Source organism: Ochotona curzoniae, unplaced genomic scaffold (assembly GCF_017591425.1).
Source record: "Ochotona curzoniae isolate NIBS_2020 unplaced genomic scaffold, NIBS_Ocur_1.0 scaffold_461, whole genome shotgun sequence".
Classification (NCBI taxonomy): domain Eukaryota; kingdom Metazoa; phylum Chordata; class Mammalia; order Lagomorpha; family Ochotonidae; genus Ochotona; species Ochotona curzoniae.
Window position 1 is genome coordinate 2,776,719 of NW_024467120.1, and position 22,203 is coordinate 2,798,921.

At 57.2% G+C, this 22,203-nt stretch overlaps 2 protein-coding genes across 4 annotated transcripts in view; one reads left to right on the top strand and one right to left on the bottom strand.

Annotated features, from left to right (window-relative positions):
• Positions 1–14,968, top strand: part of JARID2 (jumonji and AT-rich interaction domain containing 2) — a 214,402-nt gene extending 199,434 nt beyond the window's left edge. The window contains exons 8-18 of the mRNA XM_040967725.1: positions 291–799; positions 3,826–3,918; positions 6,514–6,632; positions 6,720–6,790; positions 7,669–7,783; positions 9,314–9,419; positions 9,938–10,120; positions 10,450–10,580; positions 11,101–11,284; positions 12,063–12,170; positions 13,056–14,968. Of these exons, the coding sequence (XP_040823659.1) occupies positions 291–799; positions 3,826–3,918; positions 6,514–6,632; positions 6,720–6,790; positions 7,669–7,783; positions 9,314–9,419; positions 9,938–10,120; positions 10,450–10,580; positions 11,101–11,284; positions 12,063–12,170; positions 13,056–13,238 (1,802 nt within the window). The 3' untranslated portion in view covers positions 13,239–14,968. The remainder of the gene's footprint in view (positions 1–290; positions 800–3,825; positions 3,919–6,513; positions 6,633–6,719; positions 6,791–7,668; positions 7,784–9,313; positions 9,420–9,937; positions 10,121–10,449; positions 10,581–11,100; positions 11,285–12,062; positions 12,171–13,055) is intronic.
• Positions 14,969–15,494: 526 nt separating this feature from the next.
• Positions 15,495–22,203, bottom strand: part of DTNBP1 (dystrobrevin binding protein 1) — a 121,497-nt gene continuing 114,788 nt past the window's right edge. For 2 of the 3 annotated variants that reach the window (XM_040967726.1, XM_040967729.1), the window contains 2 exons: positions 16,643–16,786; positions 15,495–15,884 (listed from right to left, as the gene is read on the bottom strand). In XM_040967726.1, the coding sequence (XP_040823660.1) occupies positions 15,649–15,884; positions 16,643–16,786 (380 nt within the window). In that variant the 3' untranslated portion in view covers positions 15,495–15,648. Of the gene's footprint in view, positions 15,885–16,624; positions 16,787–22,203 lie in introns of all 3 variants that reach the window. The other variant, XM_040967728.1, reaches the window with a different exon arrangement.

Consider the following 22,203-nt stretch of genomic DNA (forward strand, 5'->3'; position numbering starts at 1 on the left):
CACAGTGGCAAGTGGGAGGCCCTGCCTGGTCTCCCCTGGGCCATGCTGCCCAGCAGGTGAGGCTGGGGTCTCCCAGCGACACTGGACTCTGTCTGAAACTTCTGCTTACTGAGGCGCGTTCCCTGACCATCCTGCCGGGTCACTCTGCATGGAGCCTTGCCCTTCATGGTCTGTCCTGTGGTTAGCGGGGTCCCTGGTACTTGGTCCATAGGCAGGACCTGCGTCTGACAGGGATCTTGTTTGTCCCTGTGCCTCTTATCAGTGTCCCGTTTCCCTCCCTCCCTGTCCAGGAGGCTGCGAGCTTGACCTGGCCTGCTTTTTCCGGCTGATCAATGAGATGGGTGGCATGCAGCAAGTGACTGACCTCAAAAAATGGAGTAAACTAGCGGACATGCTGCGTATCCCTAAAACTGCCCAGGACAGACTGGCCAAGCTGCAGGAGGCCTACTGCCAGTACCTGCTCTCCTACGACTCGCTGTCCCCCGAGGAGCACCGGCGGCTGGAGAAGGAGGTGCTGATGGAGAAGGAGATCCTGGAGAAGCGCAAGGGGCCGCTGGAGGGCCACACGGAGAACGAGCAGCACCAGTTCCACCCCCTGCCCCGCTTTGAGCCCAAGAACGGGCTCATCCACGGCGTGGCTTCCAGGAATGGTTTCCGCAGCAAGCTCAAGGAGGTGGGCCAGGCCCAGCTCAAAACAGGCCGGCGGCGACTCTTTGCTCAGGAAAAGGAAGTGGTCAAGGAGGAGGAGGAGGAGGAGGACAAAGGTGTCCTCAATGACTTCCACAAGTGCATCTATAAGGTAGTGCCCTCCTGCCTGGAGCCCTGCTTTCTGTCCATGCCAGCCTCTGCAGGCTGAGGGGTTCTGGGGCACTGCCATTCCAGCCACAGAAATGGGGAGGGCTGGCTCCTGTGCTTGGGGGGGTTGAGGCCTAAACGTGTGGGCTCACAGCTGTGGGAAGCCTGAAGACTAGGGAGTGGGGCCTGAGGAGGAGTTGCTGTGTCAGCTGTGGTGGCAGGGCAGGGGGCACCACAGGGCAGGCCCACACCTGTGTTGGTTTCAGAGTCATCTGCGTGGTCAGAGCCCTCCATAGCCTAAGCACTGTGGGACATGCCAACTCCCAGATCTGCCACAACACTTAATGTCTTGGTGTGAGTCTTGCAGGAGACACTCAAACCCTCACACATTGCAGGTGGCCCTCTCTGTGAGACAAATGTATCTGCAGTTGGCTAGGGAGCCTAGGAAGTGTGGGGGTCCAGGTGCAGGAGTGAGGCATTTAGCCAGCTGTGGCCAGCCCTGCTTCCCCCTGGTGAGGGCTATGGGAGCTGTGTGGCCACGCTGGACCTTGGCTGTGTGCGCGTGCCTGGCTCACCGGTATCAAACTCAGATGCGTCCTGTTTTCTCTGGCATCCCAAGGTGTGGTTCTGTACCCTCCACTCTGAGCACACTGCGCTGTACCACCCGCCCCCAACCTTGGTACACTTCAGGCTGCCCTGGTGTGATCTGGGCTCTTAAGACCTCAACTGGATTCCATGACCTCTCAGCTGTGGCTTTCCTGCCTTATTCCTCTTTGGCACAGCCCTCCCACCCAGCGGTGCCAGATTTTTATGGTCCGTTTTAAGTGTCCCCATGATCTCGCTGCATAGTGGGGAGAGGCAGGGCAAAAGCAGTGCTCCAAAGCTCCCAGTGTTTTCCAGGGTGGCTGGGTGTCGTTGCCACCCTGGCCATCCAGGGGAAGCTGGCTGCTGCGGAAAGCACAGGGCATACATCTCCTGGACACCTGCCTGCAGCCCTCCTTGGGGACCCTCACTCCCTCTGGCCAGTCGAGGGTAGCAGTGTGCCTGGGGCCAGGGCCTTCTCCTCCGCACAGTTGCCAGCCACTGCCTGTCATGATGGGCCTGGTTGGAACAGCTGTGCCCTCCTCTGTATCTAAGATGCCCAGGGCTTCCTCATTGCGGGCCTTGTCTCTGTTAAGACTTTGGTAATGAAATCTGCAAATTCCATTGATGAGTATGCTTTAAAAAGAAAGAAAAAGGAAAAGTAAAATCACCCAAGAGGCATCTGGCCTGTGTACCGGGTCTGTCCCTTGGCTTTGGTTCGCCCTGCGCATGGTCCAGTGCTGTCCCTTGGAGATGGGGCTTGTGCAGTCTTGCAGTTGTGGGCCAGAGCTACCTGCCCTGGCTCTTTATATGTGGTCTCCCCCTCTTTCCCGAAACAAGGTGGATGGCCCAGGCAGGGACCCTAAGGGCTGGAGAAGGTTATCTGCTGTTTCCTGGGTATTTGCCTGAGCAGCACCCTCAGTCAGAGCCATCGTTGGGTGAATCCTGCCACAGGAGGACTGACTCGAAGGAGCCGCTGTCCAGTGCTGCCACTTTTCCGAAGGAGGCCTGTGCTAGGAGGATATGTTAGGACTGCATTAAGCATTCCTTTAAAAACAAAACAAAACAACCACTTTTTTTTTTTTAGATTTATCTCAAAAGTAAAGTTAAACATCTTTACCCCAGTGCCTAGTTACTCCCCAACTGGCTATGTCATGCCAAGCCAAAGCTAAGCCCCTGGAAATTCCATGTGGGCTTTCCACGTGAGTGGCAGGGCTGTGTTCCACTGCTTTCCCAGGTGCATTAATAGGGAGCTGGAGCAAAAGTGGAACAGGTGGGACTTGAACTCTTGTGTGGGACGCTGGCTGTGCAAGTAACATTTTATCTGCAGTGACTCAAAGCCAGTCCTCTTTTTCTTCTTTTTTCTCTTTTTAAAGCATGCTCTGTTAAGGGAACTTGGCCAGGGAATACCCGGTGAGGTAGGAGTGGTGCCCGCTGCCGACCCTCTGCATCTTTGGCTGCTGTCGCTGCCGTCCCCGTCCTTCAGGGTAGACGCCATTTCCTCCCCGTAACCTGTGTCTGATTTTACTGGCCACAGTGTCGTTGGAGAAAGCGTGGCGTTATGACACTATGAGGCTTGCTCAGAAGCCCATCTTATCCCACCTTGGGAAAGCAGAGCTGAGTGCTGACGTCTCATGCCAGTTACTTGGCCTGTCCCGAGAGCAGCCTTGCTACTGGGGCCCCGCCCCCGTGCTTCCTCTCTGGGGAGATGTCCCCTGCCCAGCCCCTTCCCTTCCTCTCTGGCTCTGGGCATCGAGCCTCTCCCTAGCTCCTGTGCAGTTGCTGGAGAGGGAACTTGGCACCACCCCAGCCCCCAATGCTGGCTGCATGCCCAGGTGTGTGTGTGTGTTGTGTGCATAGCTCCTTATGCAGCTCGGGAACTAGAATGTCTGCATACTGGTGCTCAGTAAATGCCTCTGCAGTCAAGGAATACAGGTGCTGCCTGGTCAGCAGAGGGGACGGCATGAATCCTGAGAACAAGACTTGATTCTCTAAGAGGCTGGCTCTTCTACCACGACTAGCAGATCAGTGGGTTACCTGGGCTGTAGTTGTGGAGGGTATGGTGTGGACAGCCTGGCACTGCAGGCACACCTCGGGAGGGTGGTCAGAGTTTGTGGCCAGAGTTGTGATTCAGATCACGGTTGCCCTCCTGTTGGGTTGCCAAGTGTTAGGGTCTATCAGGGCACAATCATCACCTGCGGCAGGCTCTTCTGAGGCCCTGGCTACTAGTTCCAGCCCTTCCCGGCTGCTGTTTCTTTGGGGGCTGCATCCTTGATCCTACGCCTTCCCTTGGTCCCACTGAAGAATTCCAACTACAGTGCCAGGTGCCTTGTGAACACTGTCCCTTGGATGTGTGCTTGTACCAGGGCACTTGGGAGTGTGGCCCCAGTGGAGGTGAGCCCTCTGCCCTGTTCGCTCTGTATCATCCTCTGCTCTGGTTATTTCTAGGGAAGGTCCGTTTCTCTAACAACATTTTACCGGACAGCAAGAAATATCATGAACATGTGCTTCAGCAAGGAGCCTGCCCCAGCGGAGATCGAGGTGAGTGGACCTGAGCCCCTGCCGCCCAGGCTGTTGGCACCACCCGAGCCCAGGGGGTTTGTGAACTGAGAGGACGCAGACGCCCTGGTTCCTTCTGTGGGTCGGGGGTGGGGAGAGCTGGCAGAGGTGTCACTTGAGTAACCTGGCATTGTCTTAAGGCAGAACTGCGCAGTGGTGGCAGCCAGTCTCTGGCTTCACTTTCCTGTCCCCAGCCGAGGCCATGGGGTGCTGCATCCAAGGGCTGAGCTCCGGGCACTCAGCCACCAGCTTGGCTGCTTCCGTCTGGGCCTCAAGGATCTGGCCGCCTGTGGCCACAGCCGTGCTTTTCCTTCTCTGTTAGCGGCTGGTTAACGGGCTTGCTGGTTGCCATTGTTGTACCTCTACCAGCTCCCACTTTGTGCTGGTGTGGGGCTGGAGGAGAGGGAACGCCCACATCCCTAGAAGCAGTTGGGGGTGGTGAAGTTTGGGTGTGGTGTGAGTCTGTTTAATTTTGTCTCCTGGGCCTTAGCTGCTGAACAAACAGGTCAAGTCACCCCTGGGCCCCTGCCTCGACTGTCGCAGCTTTTCCTCAGTGCTAGGCGTCACCTCTTGAGCACAGTCCTAGTGCTGGCTCATCCAGTGTGTCCTTGCAGAGCCGCTGGGCCTGCAGCCATGCTGCCGAGTTCCCGAGAGGGAGACCTGTCCACACATGCACAGATGCTGCCCGTGCGCTGGCACTGTGTGGTACACACTTCCTGGAGTGACTACCAGGGAACTGGAGGTCCGCCCTGGAGCTCGAGCCTGGGTGTTCAGTGTGGGCAATTCCGTGTCTGCTGCTGGCTCTGTCCTGGTCATTTTAGGATGTGTGATCGGCACAGTCGGCCTTCACGTTGCATGTGTGTCCAGATTTAACCCAGCCAAGCTGCATGGTGGCTGTGGTTACAGTGCTGGAGTGACTGCTGCCTTGGGTTGCATCCACTCCGATGTCCGCCAAGTCCTGAGTGGGACACACGTAGCCATAAAGACTAGTGACAAGGCATTCATGTCAGCAGGCAGAGAAGTGAACTGAAAGACAGCTGAGCATTGAGTGAGAAAAGCAGGCTGTGGCTGTGCAGTGCGTGGCCTATGGGGAGCTCCTACAGAATGGGTTTGGCATGCAGTTAGGTAAATAAACACAAAGGGAAGATGTGTTGAAATTCAAATTTCACTCTATGACTGCCTGCTTGCATGTGTCCAAAAGGAAGGCCTGTGTTGTGTGTAGGGTAGCAGGTTGCAGCTGAACTAGCCACAGTCCCTTCTGCCACTTCCTCACTGTTCCACCGGATGGCGCTGTGAGTCACAGCAGATGGAGCAGAGGCAAGATGTGGGCTGCTACCTCCCAGCTGCCTCAAGCTGGTGCTTCGTTGCTTTTGTTCCAGAAATCTTTCCTGATACTGAAGTCATCCTCGATGGATGGACATTTGACACCTGCAGCCTAGTCCCTTTATCAGTGTCGTGGTGTCATGGTGTGTAGCGGCATTGCTTGTGCCACTTAGGGGTATGCAGAGCCGAGAGTTTCCTGGTTGGGCTCCTGCCGGAGATGCAGGCAGATGACGTCATGCTTCTGCACAAAGGGGAAAGGTGGCTCCAGCAGCAGAGTGTTGTATCAGAGAGCTACACAGCTGCTTCCCTGGGCTCGGGCGTGTTCTTACCCTTCACCCCAACATTGGTTGGGACAGAGCTCCTGAAAGATGCAGAAAAGTCTCCTGAGACTGCCAGTGTGTCTCCCAGATCTCCCAGACCCACAGCCAGTCTCGAATGTGATTGGCCTGGGTGGCAGTCCGTCTTCCTCTTCCTCACTTCCTCCAGGCTGGCCCTGTGTGCGAGCTGGGCTCACAGGTGCGTGCAGGTGTGGTCAGTGCATCAGTGTCCAGGCGCCAGCCTGGAGCGTCACGGGCATGACAGCAGGAGCAGAATAGGATGTCTTTGGCCATTTTCTATCATTGCTTCTTAATAAGAGCAGTCTTTCGTATCGGAGACCTTTCTCTGTACGTGTTTACTGGCAGTGTGCCCCCTGGTCCATTGTTAGAGCGTGCTCCGTGGCATGTGTGCCTTCTCATTGCTGTTCCGCTGTCCCAGTGCGTCTGTCCCCAGACGCCAGTGCCCAGCAGGTCTGCTTTTCTGTCTTGGGATTCAGTGACTCCGGGCCACTGTTACCGTGCTCTGTGCCTGTCCCTTCCCCGAGTGTAACTTATTCATGTCTTCTGGGGCATCCCTGTTGAGTGTGTGTCACAGAGGGCTCGGGTGCCAGGTAAGATTCCTGTCTGTGCTGCTTGAATACTTCAACTAGGTCATGGTAGCATGGTCTTCAAAGGCACACTTTTCTGCAGAAAAATGTCCAAGTTTCTTCCTAAGGGATTTCCGTTTGCTTTCATGAGGCGTATTCTCCAGTCTCTCTGGCATCTCACGTAGCTTTGTTGCTCATCTGGGGTCACCCCAGGGCTGCCTACCCATTGATGCTGTGGTTCTTTGAGGGGCGGGGGGAACAGGCGGGCAGGGTGTGTACCAGCTAAGTGCTCTGCCCTGCTGGAGGCGCCCTCGAGCTATGGGCTGACCCGCCACTTCTTCCTCCCACAGCAAGAGTACTGGAGGCTGGTAGAAGAGAAAGACTGCCACGTGGCCGTGCACTGTGGCAAGGTGGACACCAACACGCACGGCAGTGGGTTTCCGGTAGGGAAATCCGAGCCGTTCTCAAGGTAATTCCGAGCCCATGTGCCCTGCCCTGAGGCCTGGGAGGCAGCCTTCCCTGCTGGCAGTAACCGCTGGCCTCTTTCTCTCTGTAGGCATGGATGGAACCTCACCGTCCTCCCCAATAACACAGGGTCCATCCTGCGTCACCTCGGTGCTGTGCCTGGTAAGTGTGGAGCAGAGTGGACCATGCCTTCCTCCGTCAGCACAAGGGGCTCGGGGTGGAACGCCCAGATAGGAAACGGACACTGTGGATACAGGCTGGGAACAGTGAGCAGGACTGAGCAGCCGGCGGGGGGGCGGGGGGGGCTCAGCATCCAGCTTAGAACCTTGACATGGCTTCCTTCAAGCACCTCAGGCTCCTGCGGCCACAGCCTCGCGGTGTGCCTCGCGCAGTGCAGGAAATGGCAAAGGCAGTGCAGGCCATATTGGCCTCAAGTGCAGGGCCCTGTGAGGAGGCAGCTGAAACTGGGCACTAAGGACCCATTTCTGATCTGACTCGGAGCCTGTATCCCACAGCACCTTCCTTTACAGGCAGGTCACTTTTCTCTAGCCCAACCCTGGGGCCCTCCCTGTGTCCAGCACTGGTCCTTGATGGACTGGGCACCTCTTGTCAGCGTGCAGGTGGGTGTGCCAACCCCATGGCATCTAGAGTTGCCTTCCTGGGTGGGGCATTCTTGCTGCCCCAGGGAAATCGGATGTTCTGCCATTTTGAAGGTTGCTGGATTCTTGGTTTGGTTTTGTTTTTTAAGAATTTTATTTAGTTAGTTGAAAGGCGGTTATAATATGCAAAGAGGGAGCAACAAGAAGATCCTATCTGTCCGTACAGCAGCATGGACTGGGCTGCATCTTCACAGGGGCACCGAGCCAAGCACATAGGTTCTCCTTCCGCTGCTGTCCTGGGCACATGAGCAGGGACGTGGATGGGAGGTGGAGCGGCCGGGATGCACACACACAGGCAGCTGCTGAGCTGGGTGCACCATAGCGCTAGTCGTGTTGAGCTTTGACTGCGCCCTCTGCAATGCTGCTCCCACTGTGTTTCAGGAGTGACTATTCCCTGGCTCAACATCGGCATGGTCTTCTCTACCTCATGCTGGTCTCGAGACCAGAATCACCTTCCGTACATTGACTACTTACACACTGGTGCTGATTGCATTTGGTGAGTATGCCTGGTCCCTGGGTGCCCGAGCTTGAAGGCCTCCGGGCTGCGGGAGGGCAAGTGGAAAGGGGACGGTAGGCTGTTTCCCAGGGCCTGTTGGCATCCCTGCTTGCCATGGAAGTGTTCAGGTTGCCACAGGATATTGTCTGGGAGTTGCCTTTTTTGTGCCGACCGGTCAGTGTCTTTTTGCCATTGCTGCTAATAGTTAACCCACGGTTTTGATTCTGGGATGATGATTTTTGCATTGTTGATTTTTAAGTTTAAGATCAAGCTGTTGTGGAGGCCAAATCCTCAGCTTTCCTAACGAACCCTGGCTGCATCTTGGGATACCTCGCCACAACCAGGGCCTGCCTCCCTTCAGTGGTCGCAGCCCAGGATTTGGGGAGTTGTGGAGGCACAGGTGCGTCCTGCAGACGTGAGCCCTTGCAAGGCACAGCATGCCTGTGGGTCGCGGCCTGTGGCCTGAATGCTGCTGGATGTGACTTCTGTTCCAGATTCCACACTGAAGTCACAAATCGATGACACCATTTTAGCACTTTTGAGAAGAAAAAGCATTTGAAAATACAATGGCACGTTACTGAGTCCTGGGAACCAGGCTCTGACCTCCAAGGGAGGGGATCTGACACACAGCCAAGTATGCTGAGGGTGGGCTGCTGCGGTCTGGGGGTCGAGGGCAGGTGTCGGAGTCGCCGTCGCTGTTCTCCAGCAACGCTGTCTGCAGTTTGGTTTTCACTGTGGGTCCATAGTGAGGGCAGCCCAGGGTCCTCTCTGGTTCCTCTCTGCCCCCATGTCCTGCGGCGGCCCGGGGCTCAGGGCTGTTAGCACCAGCCTAGTGCAGCCCGGGCCTCAGAGCTCCGCGTGTGGTCGGTGTGGACAGGTGGGCTCCTTGAGTCGCTCCCGAGTCCTCTGTGGGTTAAACACCACTGTTGCTAACACTCCTTCCTCTCTCTCCTCCTCCTGCTAGCTGCCTGAGGCAGCCCTGTGGCCACACCAACTGCCAGGTGGGCTGCAATCCCAGACCGTGGCTTAAGGGGGCTGAGAGGCAGCTTTCAGATGGCAGGCAGTGCCCGGGCTTGACCCCTTGCCCACCTGGATTGGAGAACTGCAGAGCTCTTGTCCTTCTCCTGGCCCAGCTCCCACCTGGGCAGGCCCTTCTGGAGCTTCCTTAGGGATCTCTGGCAGGCAGAGGGCGCCCTTCTCGAGCAGGAGGCTGGTGGGGCTGGCCCTTGGGTCTGGTTCAAATTTACAGGGTTTTCTCAGCATCCGGTTTTGGTCGAAGGGCTTTGGCTGACAGTGTAGGTCAGATGTAAGGAAACTTTGAGTCTATATGTTGCGGGCATGGCTACGGTTTGGCCCCCTGTCAGGGAAAGACACCTGTGGGCGTGGTGGGAAGGGTTGGTTCCTGATGCCAAGCCAGCCCTGGCACTGGTGCATGGAGCTGGAGCTGCCTGTCCTGGGGAGTAGGGATGGACCTGCACCAGGAGAGTGACTGTTTGCGTGGGGCCTTTGCCCATGTGCTCTGCACCCCAGGTATTGCATTCCTGCTGAAGAGGAGAACAAGCTGGAGGGCGTGGTCCACACCCTGCTGCAAGCCAACGGCACCCCTGGGCTGCAGATGCTGGAGAGCAACGTCATGGTATGTGTACACCTCCCCAGGCACCCACTGCCCAGCCTCACCCTCCTGCTGGACCTGCCTTTTATGGGCAAAGATGACAACATGAAATGAACCCCCTTGTGGTCCCTAACGAGCACCAGGAACAACTCCCACTGCACTGCACGCTGGGGTGGCCAAGGCAAGGGCCTGCATGTCTGTGGAGGGCTGCCAGCAGGGAGGAGCAGCCTTCACTCGGTACGGAGGTCAGGCGCACCGAGCCCAGGGCCTCTGGCTGTGTGCAGTCTGCCGCCTTGGTCCTGTGGCTCCAGTGTTCAGGCTGCCTGGCACGTGGAGGATGACAGGGGCCTCATCTGACTCCAGAGAGGAGCCCAGCAGCTGCCAGCTAGGACATTGTTGGCAGGGTGGGCTTCAGGAAGGGGCTCCTAGTGGTCCGCTCAGCCTGCCTATTCTGTGATGTGTGCCAAGCCTGTGGAGAGCAGGTGCGGGTATGTGGGGACTCTGGGCATGGGAGGGAGCTCAGCCCGGCCTTGTCTCCCCAGATCTCGCCAGAGGTGCTTTGCAGAGAGGGCATCAAGGTGCACAGGACGGTGCAGCAGAGTGGCCAGTTTGTTGTCTGCTTCCCGGGCTCCTTTGTGTCCAAAGTGTGCTGTGGCTACAGCGTGTCCGAAACGGTGCACTTTGCCACCACTCAGTGGACAAGTATGGGCTTCGAGACTGCCAAGGTAAGCAGGACCAGCAGCCACCCCCGCCTATCTGTGGATGGACATTTGCGTTTTGAAATCTGTCTTTGAAATCCTGAAGTGCTTGCTGGGAGGCTCTTGTAGGAAAGCTCTAGATGTGAGCTGGTGTCAGGAAAGACCGAAGTGTGACCCTGCAGGGTCCCAGGAGCAGCTGCTGCAGCGTGGCACCAGGTTCCTGCCAGCACTCCTACAGGAGGGGCTGTGCCTTGGCCTGGGTCGCTGCTCTCTCCCTTTAGGAAGACACTCGCTGCCTGTCGCCTTTCGTGCGGACAGCTGTGTGCTGGCCTGATGGGATGTGACTGCTCTCTTAGGAAATGAAACGTCGCCACATAGCCAAGCCATTCTCCATGGAGAAGCTGCTGTACCAGATCGCACAAGCAGAAGCCAAGAAGGAAAACGGCCCCACTCTGAGCACCATCTCGGCCCTGCTGGACGAGCTCAGGTGAGGATCGGCTGGCCTGGGGAACAGGGCTGGGCCAGCCTCTCTGCCGGGGGTGCTGGCTTAGCTCCACGGTGGGCTTTGCTGATTTAGCTGTGCTTTGCCCAAGCAGGCCATGAGGGGTTTAATGGGGACCCCAGTGATGGGGAGTGGAGTGGAAATCAACCCAGAGGGCCTGGCTCCAGGAACTCTTTGTCAGCCCATTTGTGGGGTGTGCATTCAGGCTTGAGTGTCTGTTGAGAGCGGGAGAGACACCCCAAGTTCACTGGTTAGTATGGCCTCCCGGGGCTGTGAGCATCACTATTTCTCTGCCTGTCCAGAGAAATATTTTTCTGCTCTGGGCCTGGAGGTGTGTGCACCTGCTGGGACCACTGGCAGAATCCTGCCTGAGGGATGTGGGCCCTTGTGGCGGTGTGGGGGTACTGTGGTCCAGTGGCTGCACAGAGGGTCCCGGCAGGCTGTGGCAGCTGCAGGCAGGTCCTTGGCAGAGCTTGCTGAGCGCCGGCCTGTGCTTGTCGTGTAGGGACACGGAGCTGCGGCAGCGCAGGCAGCTGTTTGAGGCAGGCCTCCACTCGTCCGCGCGCTACGGCAGCCATGACGGCAACAGTGCCGTCGCGGATGGCAAGAAAAAGCCTCGAAAGTGGTTGCAGCTGGAGACGTCGGAGCGGCGCTGCCAGATCTGCCAGCACCTGTGCTACCTCTCCATGGTGAGGCCTCGGCGCGGCTGCTGTCCATCTCGGGGGCCCCGTACTCTGCTCCTTTTTTTTCTTGGGAGGGAGGCCCACCAGCCTCAGGTTGCAGCTTCTGTTCAGCTACGAGACCCCTCGGCCCCTGAGCACATGGCATACTTGGTTCAGGCGGGCTTTTCCTGTCTTTGCAGCCGCTTGTTTCAGGCTCCAACTCTGCAACCCTCTATTACCATGATGGTCGGCTTCTCTCCCTTTGCTGCTGGCCTCCCTCACCCCCCGGTGGAGCTTGTTGGGGCCAGTGCAGCTCCTTATGGGCACCTGCCCGACCAGCCTGGGGCAGGTGGCACTCTGGCAGCGACCCTGCCAAAGCTCAGGGCCCTGGACTCACGGGAGCACCCCACAGCAGGCAGCTTGACCTCTAGGCTGCTTCCCTTTGGCTGCCTGGAATGAAGTGAAAGTGGCCACCTCCCGCCGACAAAGAGAAGCTTGGTGCGGTCTCGTTTGCCATGAGTCAAAAGTGCCAGGAACTCTTGGGGTGGTGCTGCGTGCCCCTTCCGTCCGTGCTGGATGTCTGGGTCCTGCCTGCCCACATCCCCCAAACTCCCCAGGCGCCCTGTGGGGCAGGCCTCAGCCACTTCCCGTGGAGGCCCAGACGTTACAGCAGAGGGGACAGCCAGGGTTGCTGGTCAGGTTGGGGTTCTCCACGTACGCAGTGCTCTGGGGCTCACAGAGCCTCCAGGTCTCCCTGGCAGCCATGTGGGCTCCCGTGACCTCTGCTGTCCTGCCCCCCGTGCAGGTGGTCCAGGAGAACGAGAACGTCGTCTTCTGCCTTGAGTGTGCCCTGCGCCACGTGGAGAAGCAGAAGTCCTGTCGGGGTCTCAAGCTGATGTACCGCTACGACGAGGTGTGTCAGGCAGCGGTGGGCTCTGTGGGGGCCCTTGCAGCCCCGTGGGGAGGTCCCTGCTGTCTGTGGTACGCCCCTTCCAGCAGCACCTACATCCTCTGCCTCCGTGGGAGCCCTTTAAAGCGGGGGCAGTGCTTCCCATTTGTGGTCGCATTCTCACGGATCTTTTCCTGGGGCACGGGCTTGACCAGCTCCCCGGACCAGCCCGTGGGGCCACCTAGGGCCCTGCCCCACCGAGGGGCCTTGCTCTGTGCTCTCCCACCTGACCTGGCAGCTGGCCCCTCTCAGCACTGCCCTTGAGGGAGCCCATTCCCCTTCTGGACTGCGAACTTGGTCCTCTCTTTGTTGGTCACAGCCGCTTCCCTGCCAGGCACCAGGGCCTGTTAGACAGTGACGGTGTGGCTGTGTGCTCCCTTCTGGTCATCCACTTGTAGGCCACCCAGCAGGCCAGGCCCTCGGGGCGCTGCGCTCCCTTCCTGTGGCAGCGCACAGCGGCCCCAGCAGGGCACTGGTTGGCCTGGTGGGCAGTGCAGGGGTAGTTGACCTTGGTGTGAAGAAGCAGGGAAACACATCTCTGTGTACTCTTAGAAGATGCCTCGCGGAAGCCACCGGCTGCACGAGCGTGGAGTATCTGCTTTAGGGAGCGGGTGGGTGACAGGAGGGCCCAGGCTTCTTGACATTCAGGGTGGCAGAGCAGAGCCAGGCAGCCTCTGCAGTGCAAGGCTGCCCCTGGCTGGGCCCCTCCCGTTTAGAGGCCTTATCATCACCAAGAGTGGGGGTGTGTGTGGGCCTGTCACAGCCTCCTGTGACCTGCCGGCTGGGGTGCACTCCCCAGGCAGTCCCGGGGCCATGCCTTGAATCCGTCTTCTTTTCTGCCCCACACAGGAACAGATCATCAGCCTGGTCAACCAGATCTGTGGCAAAGTGTCCGGGAAGAACGGCAGCATTGAGAACTGTCTCAGCAAACCCACACCAAAAAGAGGCCCCCGCAAGAGAGCGACCGTGGCCGTGCCACCCTCCCGCCTGGCGGCCTGCAGCTCATCCAAAAGTGCTGCGGGGGCATCATGAAGATGCCAACACCATGCTCGATTTCTATATATTTTTTGTAATTATATTCTAGTTTGGAGTACTTGCTGTAGGATACAAGCTGTCTTTGCACTAGCTCTAAAGAAGATTTTCTTCTGGTTTTAGAGAACTAATTTTGTTTTAGCATTAAACTGTTGAACCATTGTTTTTGTACTTAGAATACCTAGACACTGCAGTCCGATCGGAAGCTGCCGTATACTCACTGTTTTCAACCCTTGGGGCTGTATTAATTTGTATCGCCCCTGTGGCTGACAAAAGCCTTTTTTTGTTTTGTTTTATTGTTTTGTTTTGTTTTTTGTAACTGTTGGGGGGAAAAAGGCTTTTTAACCCGTTTTTGAAGAGGGTGAAGTTTGGAGAACAAAATTTTAAAACATCAGTCATGTGAGCAGATTTTTCTAGATTGGAAAAGGGATAGGACACACACACACACACAGACACACACACACAGAAAACTTGAAGAGGAACGGCTTTGCTTCGGCTGTCTGTCCTTCTGTCACGTGCGAGCTGAGTCTGTATTCTGGAAGCCGGAGGAGCCCTGTCGGTGTGCTCTGGCATGTGGCAGCTGGAGGCGGACTCTGTCCTGGCCGCGTGCGCAGTGAGGAGACTGGCGTGACTCGGTTCTCTCACCAGCACTGCACTATGCATCTGTCTGAGGAAGGAGGGGCGTGCGGGAGACCTGTGCCTGATTTCATTAGGAAATCCATTCTGTTATTTTTGGTGCTGTTGGCTCCTTTATCAGAAACCCTTCAATAATAGCATCCCTACAGAGGGAAAAAAAAAACACACACACACACACACAAGGAAAACCAAGTGGTGGAAGCCCGGAGCGCTTCTGCGTCACCGACGTGCAATCTGACATTCCATCCTCGTCTGCCCGCTCCCCGTGTGCACCCGACCGTCAGCATTAACCCTCTCCAGTCCTTCCCTCTGTGATCACTCGTAGAGCCACTAGGTCTGCAGTTCTTTCTGAATGTGAAAATGCATTTGTGCTCATCTTGTCTATTTTTCTCTTCATGTTGTAACAAAAAGGAAAAAAAAAATAGAAAAAAAGAATCCCATCCCTTTTGTACATACGCCTGTAAATTGTTTTAAATACTTGAGCCTTTTCTCAGTGGGGGCGGGGCGGGGGGAGAAGACGAGATGAAGAAAAGCCTTACACTTCAGTTTCTTCATCGTGGCGTTGGATGCTTACAGGGTTTTTCTTGTAACGTTGATAAGTGCTGCTTACATCACTGAACAACAACAACAGAACAATAATGGAGTAGCTGTTGCCCGTCTCCGCTTGTGTGTACAGTATGTGTGGAATAAAAAAGGGAAACTGTTTTCACAAGCTGTTCTTTGTTTCATAATTGGATTCATCGATCCCGTAGCTACCCATATTGCACTGAGCTTGCCAGTGGTGACTGCCAGGAACGTTCTCTGATCCACTTTGTTGGTCGTCGTTGCGGAAGACTGAACTGTTTTGGAATATTTAATAACAATGACATAAACAGTCAAGTGTTTGCCAATGTGGTTGTCCAGTGTTCTGGCCTTGCTGTGTCCCCTTGCTCCACAGTGACTTCTGCCTCTGGCTTACAGGTTGACGTTTAATTTATTAGCGCTGCTCTGCACCCTCCCTGGGGAGGGGAGACGTCATGTGGTTTTATTGCCAGTTTTTGTTTACTTTTCAGCTTTGTACTACAAGGTTTAATAATAAAAAGACATTTTTTGGACACCTGTCTGTCTGGTGGAAGCTGAATGAGTGCAGCGAGCTGTCACGGTGGGTGCCGGCGTGGACCTGCCACGGAGGGGTGCCACTGCTGCTGCTGGAGGCTTGTGGGGCCCCTGCTGCCGTGGGCGGGGCCTGCGTGGACCTCCCCGGTCCTCCCCAGTTCTCCCCAGTCCTCCCCGGCCATCAGGAGGGTGCTGGCGATGCAGGCCTTGGCCTTGGACCCACACGCGTGTCTGAGCTGGAGTTGGGGGCTGGCCTGCTGGCCCAGTGGTCAGGTTGGGATGGCAGAAGCGTGGTCAGAACAGAACCTGACTAAAACTCATTACATGTTGAGAACTAGAACTTTCTACATGTGATGGGGAGGTCATTAATACTCTCTGAACCAGGACCAGGGAGCCCACTTTCCCACCCACTTTCCCTCCCGCGTCCTACCTTGCTGATGCCAGGCTCTGCTTGGGGAACCTCTGCACTGGCCCTCTGGCTGTGGGTGCCCATGGGCCTTGGCACAGACAAGCTGGGGACTCCTGTGGTTTCAACTTTGCTTTATTCACAGCTCTTTCAGTCAACTTCTCACACATTTTTGGCAACTGTAAAAACCAAGACCCTCTATAGACAACCAGACTTTACAGGCGGGCTTGCGCTCACGCTCGAGTGTCGTTCAGTGTGCACGGATGTCCTGATTCAGGAGTCGCTGTCGTCGCTTGCCTCTGTGGCTGCCTTCCCGTCAGAGTGCAGTGTGGCCAGGGCCGTGTCCACCTGCACGTCCTCCTCATCCGACTGCACCATGGGGCGTGCGCTCCCTTCGCCCGCATCCTGCGCTGCCGAGTCGCTGCAGGTGGACGGGGAGGAAGGCGGCTCAGTGGGCAAGTGTGAAGGATGTGGAACCTCAAAGGTGATGCACGTTTGGGGTTCAGGTCCTACAAGGAAACGGAAAAAGAAACCTGTCATATGGTATGCCTTCAGGTTGCCATGGGCAACAGCAAATGGGTACAAGAAGATGGCATATGCTACTGTTGGTGGGCACTTGGGGTCTGCAGTGATGCTGTTTACCATGCAGCCTGTGCCAGGCCCCTGGGGGTGTGCGTCTGGGCCAGCCCACCCAGCAAGCCTGGACTGATGGCACCGGCCACGCAGCCCCTCCCACACCAGCGCCACGGCATGACGGCCGAAGTCCGCCCACCCCGCAGCTCTCCTAGGAATTCCAGTTTCTTTGGCGGCTGCACCGTTTCCGTGTTGTGCGCTGCCAGCAGCACGGCCCACACAACCCCTTCAGTCAGTGCTATGCCCCTGGGAGGATGAGGGTGGGGCCCCAAGGACCCCCCCTTTCTGGGACAAGCCTGCAGAAGCGCAGGGAGGGGATGTGGAAAACCACGGTAAGGAGGAACTTGACAAGGGGCTGAGGAACGCTGGGAGGGAAGAAGGTAAAGGGTCCAGGGAGCGGTGAGCGCAGCGAAGAGCCGACAAGGCACCTGGAAATGGGGGACAAAGCACCTAAACGGGCAAGAGCTGGGCTGGGCACACCCAAGCCTGTGGGCGAGGTACAAAGTTTACCTGAGCCTTGCGGCAGCTGCCCACACTCCTGGCCTTACACCTCACACTGGTTTGAGATGGACAGGTGCGGGCTGGGGGTGGCTTCCCTTTGGGGGGCACGCAGCATTATGATGTCCTTGAGTACCTGTGACAGGAGACTGCACGCTGCCCTCTTCGCCGCCGGAGTTCAAGAAGACGTCCAGGGCCTCCTGGTCGGAGATGTCCATGAGGTCCATGTGCTCCAGCATGTCCACGTTCACCTCCATGGACGACATGCTGCCCATGGGCTCTGCAACACAGCAGCACACAGTCACACCCGGCTCAGCACTCACGTGGGCGGGGAGCCTCTGTCAGGGCCATGTGGGGCTTTTAACATCGTTGCGGACCACGCGTACTGAACCTCAGCCTGCCACTGCCTGCCTGCGGTACAGCCTGCCACCCATCGCCACCTTCAAAGGGAACTGAAGTGGGCACATCTCAGCCTGCAGCTGGACCCGTGTCCCAAGTCCCCCTTGCTCACAGCTCTGCCTGTTCTTTGCGTCCCTTGGTTTACAGGCACTGCAGGCACGGAGCAGTTCTCGGCGGGACCAGCAGCAGACACTCGGCTCCTTTTCAGCCCGCGGCCCACTCCGGTCGGCTGCCAATGCGGGTTCTCCCCGCCCTGGTGGTCTGCACCGCAGCAGCTGCGGCTGGGCACTCCTTGCAGAGAAGGCACCGGCCGGCACAGCAGGCTGCCAGGGCGCGCTCGGAGCATGGCCAGGCTGGGCAGCCCACAGAGCTGCGGCAAGGCCCCTGCAGGTTCCACAGACACGTTCCGGAAGGGGGCGTGCACACGTAACCCTGGCTCTCACAGGAATAGGAACCGCCAGTTCCGACCCCACGTGGAGTTCACGGCACACTCGGGTCGCAGAAAGCAAACTGCAACCATCCCTTCCTGCCCACACTGATGGACTGCGAGTGACGTCACAGGGCTTCCAGACAGGAACAATGTAATCGCTGGATTCTAGAACTCCAGGCACATGTTCAATAATTAGAGCCCAGTAGAAAATAAACCAAAAGCCAAAGCAAGCTAAGCTGTGCTCAGCAGCTGGGAAAGAGGATGCATGTGCTGTACCCTGCGTAACAGCGATGCTCGCCTACACCAACGATGGACACAGCACCCAAGACAAAGATGCAGAGAAAGGCAGCCAGAGGACGCACCTGCCGACAAAGGGAACTTCTGAACAACATGTGAGACAAATGTCGTCTCTAAGATGTCATTTAAGATGCACTTCAGACCAGCAGAGCCTGCCTGAAGAAGGTGTGCCTGCTGGCAAAGGGACTCGAGTCGGAGAGGGGTCCTGTGCCGACCGGAGCTGCACAGGGGCTGAGTGACGGGTGGGCAGTCTTGGACACAGAATCACGCAGAGTTCCGCTTGACGAGATGGAGGACACACTGTGCGCATTCGAGGTTGGGGATGGCAGTCTGTCCCAGTGGACGCGCCCACGCTGGCGGCAAGCCCCGGCCGACCGCCAGGGGGCGCCAGGCCCGCTCTGCCGTGGTGCTGATGCAGGAGCATCTTCAGGGGCCGATCCTCACCCTGATCCCCACGGGGACTCGGGGACTCCTGGGCAGCCTCCACGACCCCGGAGGCTGCTGGTGGGAGGGCTGCATGAAGGCTCCTCCCGCGGCCCGGTCCCCAAAGCCCTGGCGCGGTGGCCGCTCTGCACGGCTTTCCTGGACTTTGCCTTCACTTCAGGTCAGACTGCGACACCTTTCTGAAAAGGCCAGAGCGCAACCGAAAACGGCAGAGAGAAGTGACAAAAAAGCAGAGGGAACGCGTTCAAGAAACGTGGCTGAGGAAGACAGTCCTGACGCGCGGAGTCTGGAACTGCGAGGAGACTGGGCAGCTACCGGCCCAAGCTGCTACCCGGCTACAGCGCCGCTCCCAGCTGCGTCCGGCAGGCGCTACTGACATACAAACACTCAGACACATTAAAGGACTTTTTAAATGTAGAAACCTGTAATAAGCCTATAATAAGGCAAATAATTTAAGAAAACATACAAGTTGAAGAAATTCAATCATAATGACAAATTTGAAACATCTAGTTAAATATCAAAAGGATAGAATTCACCTAAAAGTACTCTGCAAGAAACGCATACCTTTGAGTGCCTTATTAGAAAACGAATGCTGAAAGCCAAGCCCGCGCCTTCAACACACCCAGAGCAAATGTCCCGCACAACGGGTCAGTGGCCACCCAGGTCACCTGCTCTGCTGCCAGCCTCCGGCTGACGCACCCGGGGGAGGTGGCAGGGAACAACACCCAGGACGCGGCTCCTTGCCAGCCACACCGGAGACAGGGACAGGGTCTGGAGCCCCAGCTTCAGCCCGACCTAGCCCCAGTGAGGGCAGGCCTTGGCGATGGGAGCCAGCAGGTGGCAGATCGCTCTCTGCCTTTGAGATAAACAAACAAACAAAAAAATAAGCCTTTAAACACAGAGAAACGTCCAAAGAAAGCAAAGCTAAAGAGAAGTTAATCACCATGGAGAGAAGTTGGTTTCTTGGGGAGAAAAACTTCAAAGTGAGGTGGTTCCGGTAGGACTCACTGAACCAGAGAAGAGGCACAAATGAATGACTTAGCAAAGCCGAGCCAACCTAGCAACAGAACACAGCCGCGCCGGGAAGGCTTTCGGCGCAGTTTACGGCAACAGGCAAAACGAACAACAATCAGTCGGGTAACCAAGAGGCGGCACGTCCTTCGGCAGAGGTCCCTGGGTCCAGGCAGGGCCCCACGCCAAGCTCGGAAACGGATGCTGATCAATGCGCACCCACAAAACCACTGGGATCCCCGAGAGGCCAATTCTCCCTCAACCTGGAAACTCAGCCTAGCTGGGTTGAGTCTTGGCAAACAACCTGAAACCTCAACGCTGGCGCAAAAGCATGAAGAGCTGCCAGGCAGAATACGGAAAAGAGCAGAACTGCAGGGATAAGACTTGGTGGAGTGCCCTGCTCACCTGGAGCTGGGACTTCCTGAGACGTGGAAGTACAAGCCATCAACACTACCATGGATCGAGCCGATGGCCCACACAAGCACAGCAAGGCCACTCCGAGACACACCAACAGAACTTACCAACACCAACGCTGAACCGACTCGGCGAAGATGAGTATCAAACACCCAAATGAAAGTGACAAAGCTGTAAGGATCTGACGTATCAAGTGCTGACACAGATGTCACTGGAAAATGCCCACACACAGCTGGGAATGCTGTAAGTGGCACAGACCTCTTGACAAGTAACGTGCCAGCATCTAGCAAAGCCGCACACACACAGCTGACCAACAGACATGCATGCCATGTTCGGTGACCAAAGACACAGAGGCCACATGACCAGGAAGCTTCCATCCTCATGCCAGCAGTCTCAGTCCCCATCTGAGCCCTGGTACACAAGCAACCGCCAGAGGGAGGCGCACGAGGCCGCCTCGAGCAACCTGCACCAGTGCGTGGAGGTGCGCTCAGGCGTCGTCTGCAGTGTGAGGAGACAACCCTTGGAGACGCACCTTCACCTTCGGAAAGCCATGTGAGAACATGACCGACGCGTCCGGGCTGACAGGGCTGACATGGATGCTGCCCGGGGGTCAGGTGTGAGAGCCGGATGAGGCGTGTGTGTGCATGTGTGGGTGGCGTGTCAGGCAGCGCTCGTTGCGGGGGAGCCTGAGCTGTACAGATGGGGCGCTGCTGCAGCTGGGGCAGTGGCGGGGAGAGGCTGGGGACACTGCTGGCACCAGCACATCTGTGGCCCATGGAATAGCGCAGGACACGGCATAAAAAGCGGAATTAAATACACTGCCATCCAGAAAGGGGCTGGGCGCCATTACTGTCACCACTTTGCTGGGTATTTAAAACACTCCTTACTACACATCAACGACGACTCTGAAGACTTACTAAATAAATAAATAAAGTTTATTTAGAGTCCTAAATAAAAACCTCCCGGGGGCCAGGTATGCCAGGTTACAGTCATCAGGTGCTAGAGTGAGTCTTGGGGACAGTCTGTGGGCACCAGGCCAGCTGCATTATGCCACTCTTTCTATCTTATCCAACTGGACCACCAACTCCGGCCCGTGCCCTGGGTACCTTGGGCATCCAGGGTAGTGTGCCTCCCTGAGCACCGGGGCAGGCTGGCCAGGCTGCTGGTTCAGCACAGACCAGGGGGAACCCGAGCTGGGAGCCTGGGGACACAGGTCACGTGGTAATAAACCAAGGCACGGTGTGACACACTGAGAGCCAGCCTGAAGTAGCAGCTTTTCTGAGAAAACAGGAGTGATGGCAGCCAGAAAGACAGGCCTGGGCCAGGGTCTCACCGAGCACCCGACCCCGTGCTGGCAGTGCTGGTCTGTCACACCTGTGCCGGGCCGCATCTGGCTCCGCTCTCCCCAGGCGCCCCTTCCTGGGATACACGTCCCACGGCGCTGCTCCTGCAAGTGAGGGGCACGCAGGCTGCTGCTTCCACGTGACTCTGCAAGGCGGTGTCCGTGCAGCGACTCCACCAGGCTCTGCTATGCTAAACTAAACCTTCCTGGGTTCACCCCTGGAGACAGAGACACGGTGTGAATCCCGGCAGAGGCCCGGTGGTTGTGTGTGCATGACCCCCAGCTCCCACAAAGCTGAGAGTGCAAACCGACACCTCCTGCTTTTCCGGGTAGTGGCAGCAGGAGCCTGACACCTGTTCTTACCTCAGTGACCCAACCACCCTGTAGTGAAACAGGAAGCAAACTATCCTGGAGCTGCTGCTCAGAATCCCAAAACTGCCCCGCCCAGTTGAGCTGGTCGCTGTTTGACAAGGATTCGCCCTCTGCCTTCACTCCCGCAGCTGCCATGTTCTGCCACGACTACGAAGCTGCTGCAACATTTCTGGGGCTGGCGGACCAAAGTGCACACATCCCGTGCGCGATGGTACCCTGAGCAAGCACACATCCAGGCACTGAGCATGGAGGGCCTCGCTGGCAGCGTCTCCTTCACCTCCCATCCTCTCCAGAATGCACAGCGGCAGGCTGGCCACTGGGTGTGAGACTCAAGACACCCTATGTTTGTGTCCCCTCCCATTTCACCTGCTGACGCCTGAGCCCTCAGCACAACGCTGTATGCAGTGGGGCCTTAGGAGATGGTGACTGACTGCCAAGGACACGTGTGGGTCCTTGGTACGGAAGTCTTACAGTCAGGGGCCGCAGCCCCTTTGGCCACACGTGGGCACTGTCAGAAGGCAGTCACCTGCCAATCAGGAGGCAACCCTCCGCAGACATCAACAGCACCTTGATCCAAGCAGAGCTCCAGACTGAGAGAAAATCGACTCGTGTTGCTAAGGCCCCCCAGCCAGCAGCATTCTGCTACAGCAGCCCCAACAAGGATGGAGTCCTCAGCTCCAGCCCGTCACAGGATGGAGGTCTCCAGGGCAGACTCCATGCCTCCCCAAGCCACTGGGTCAGCCACGCTCCACCAGCAGCACCAAACACTAGGGCATCAGCTGCTGGCACACGCCACTAGGTGGAGATGACTCCGAGCAGCGCGCTGCCGGAAGGTAGGAAGCTGCCAGCCGGCCGAAGAGCAGCTTTCCGTGCTGAGCTGCCCACCGGAGCGCCGCGGGCAGCCGAGGGTGCTGGCCACATGCTGAGCACATGCATGTGGCTCATCTGCATCTCTGCCTGCTCGCCTGCCTCACCTCTGCTTTCTCTC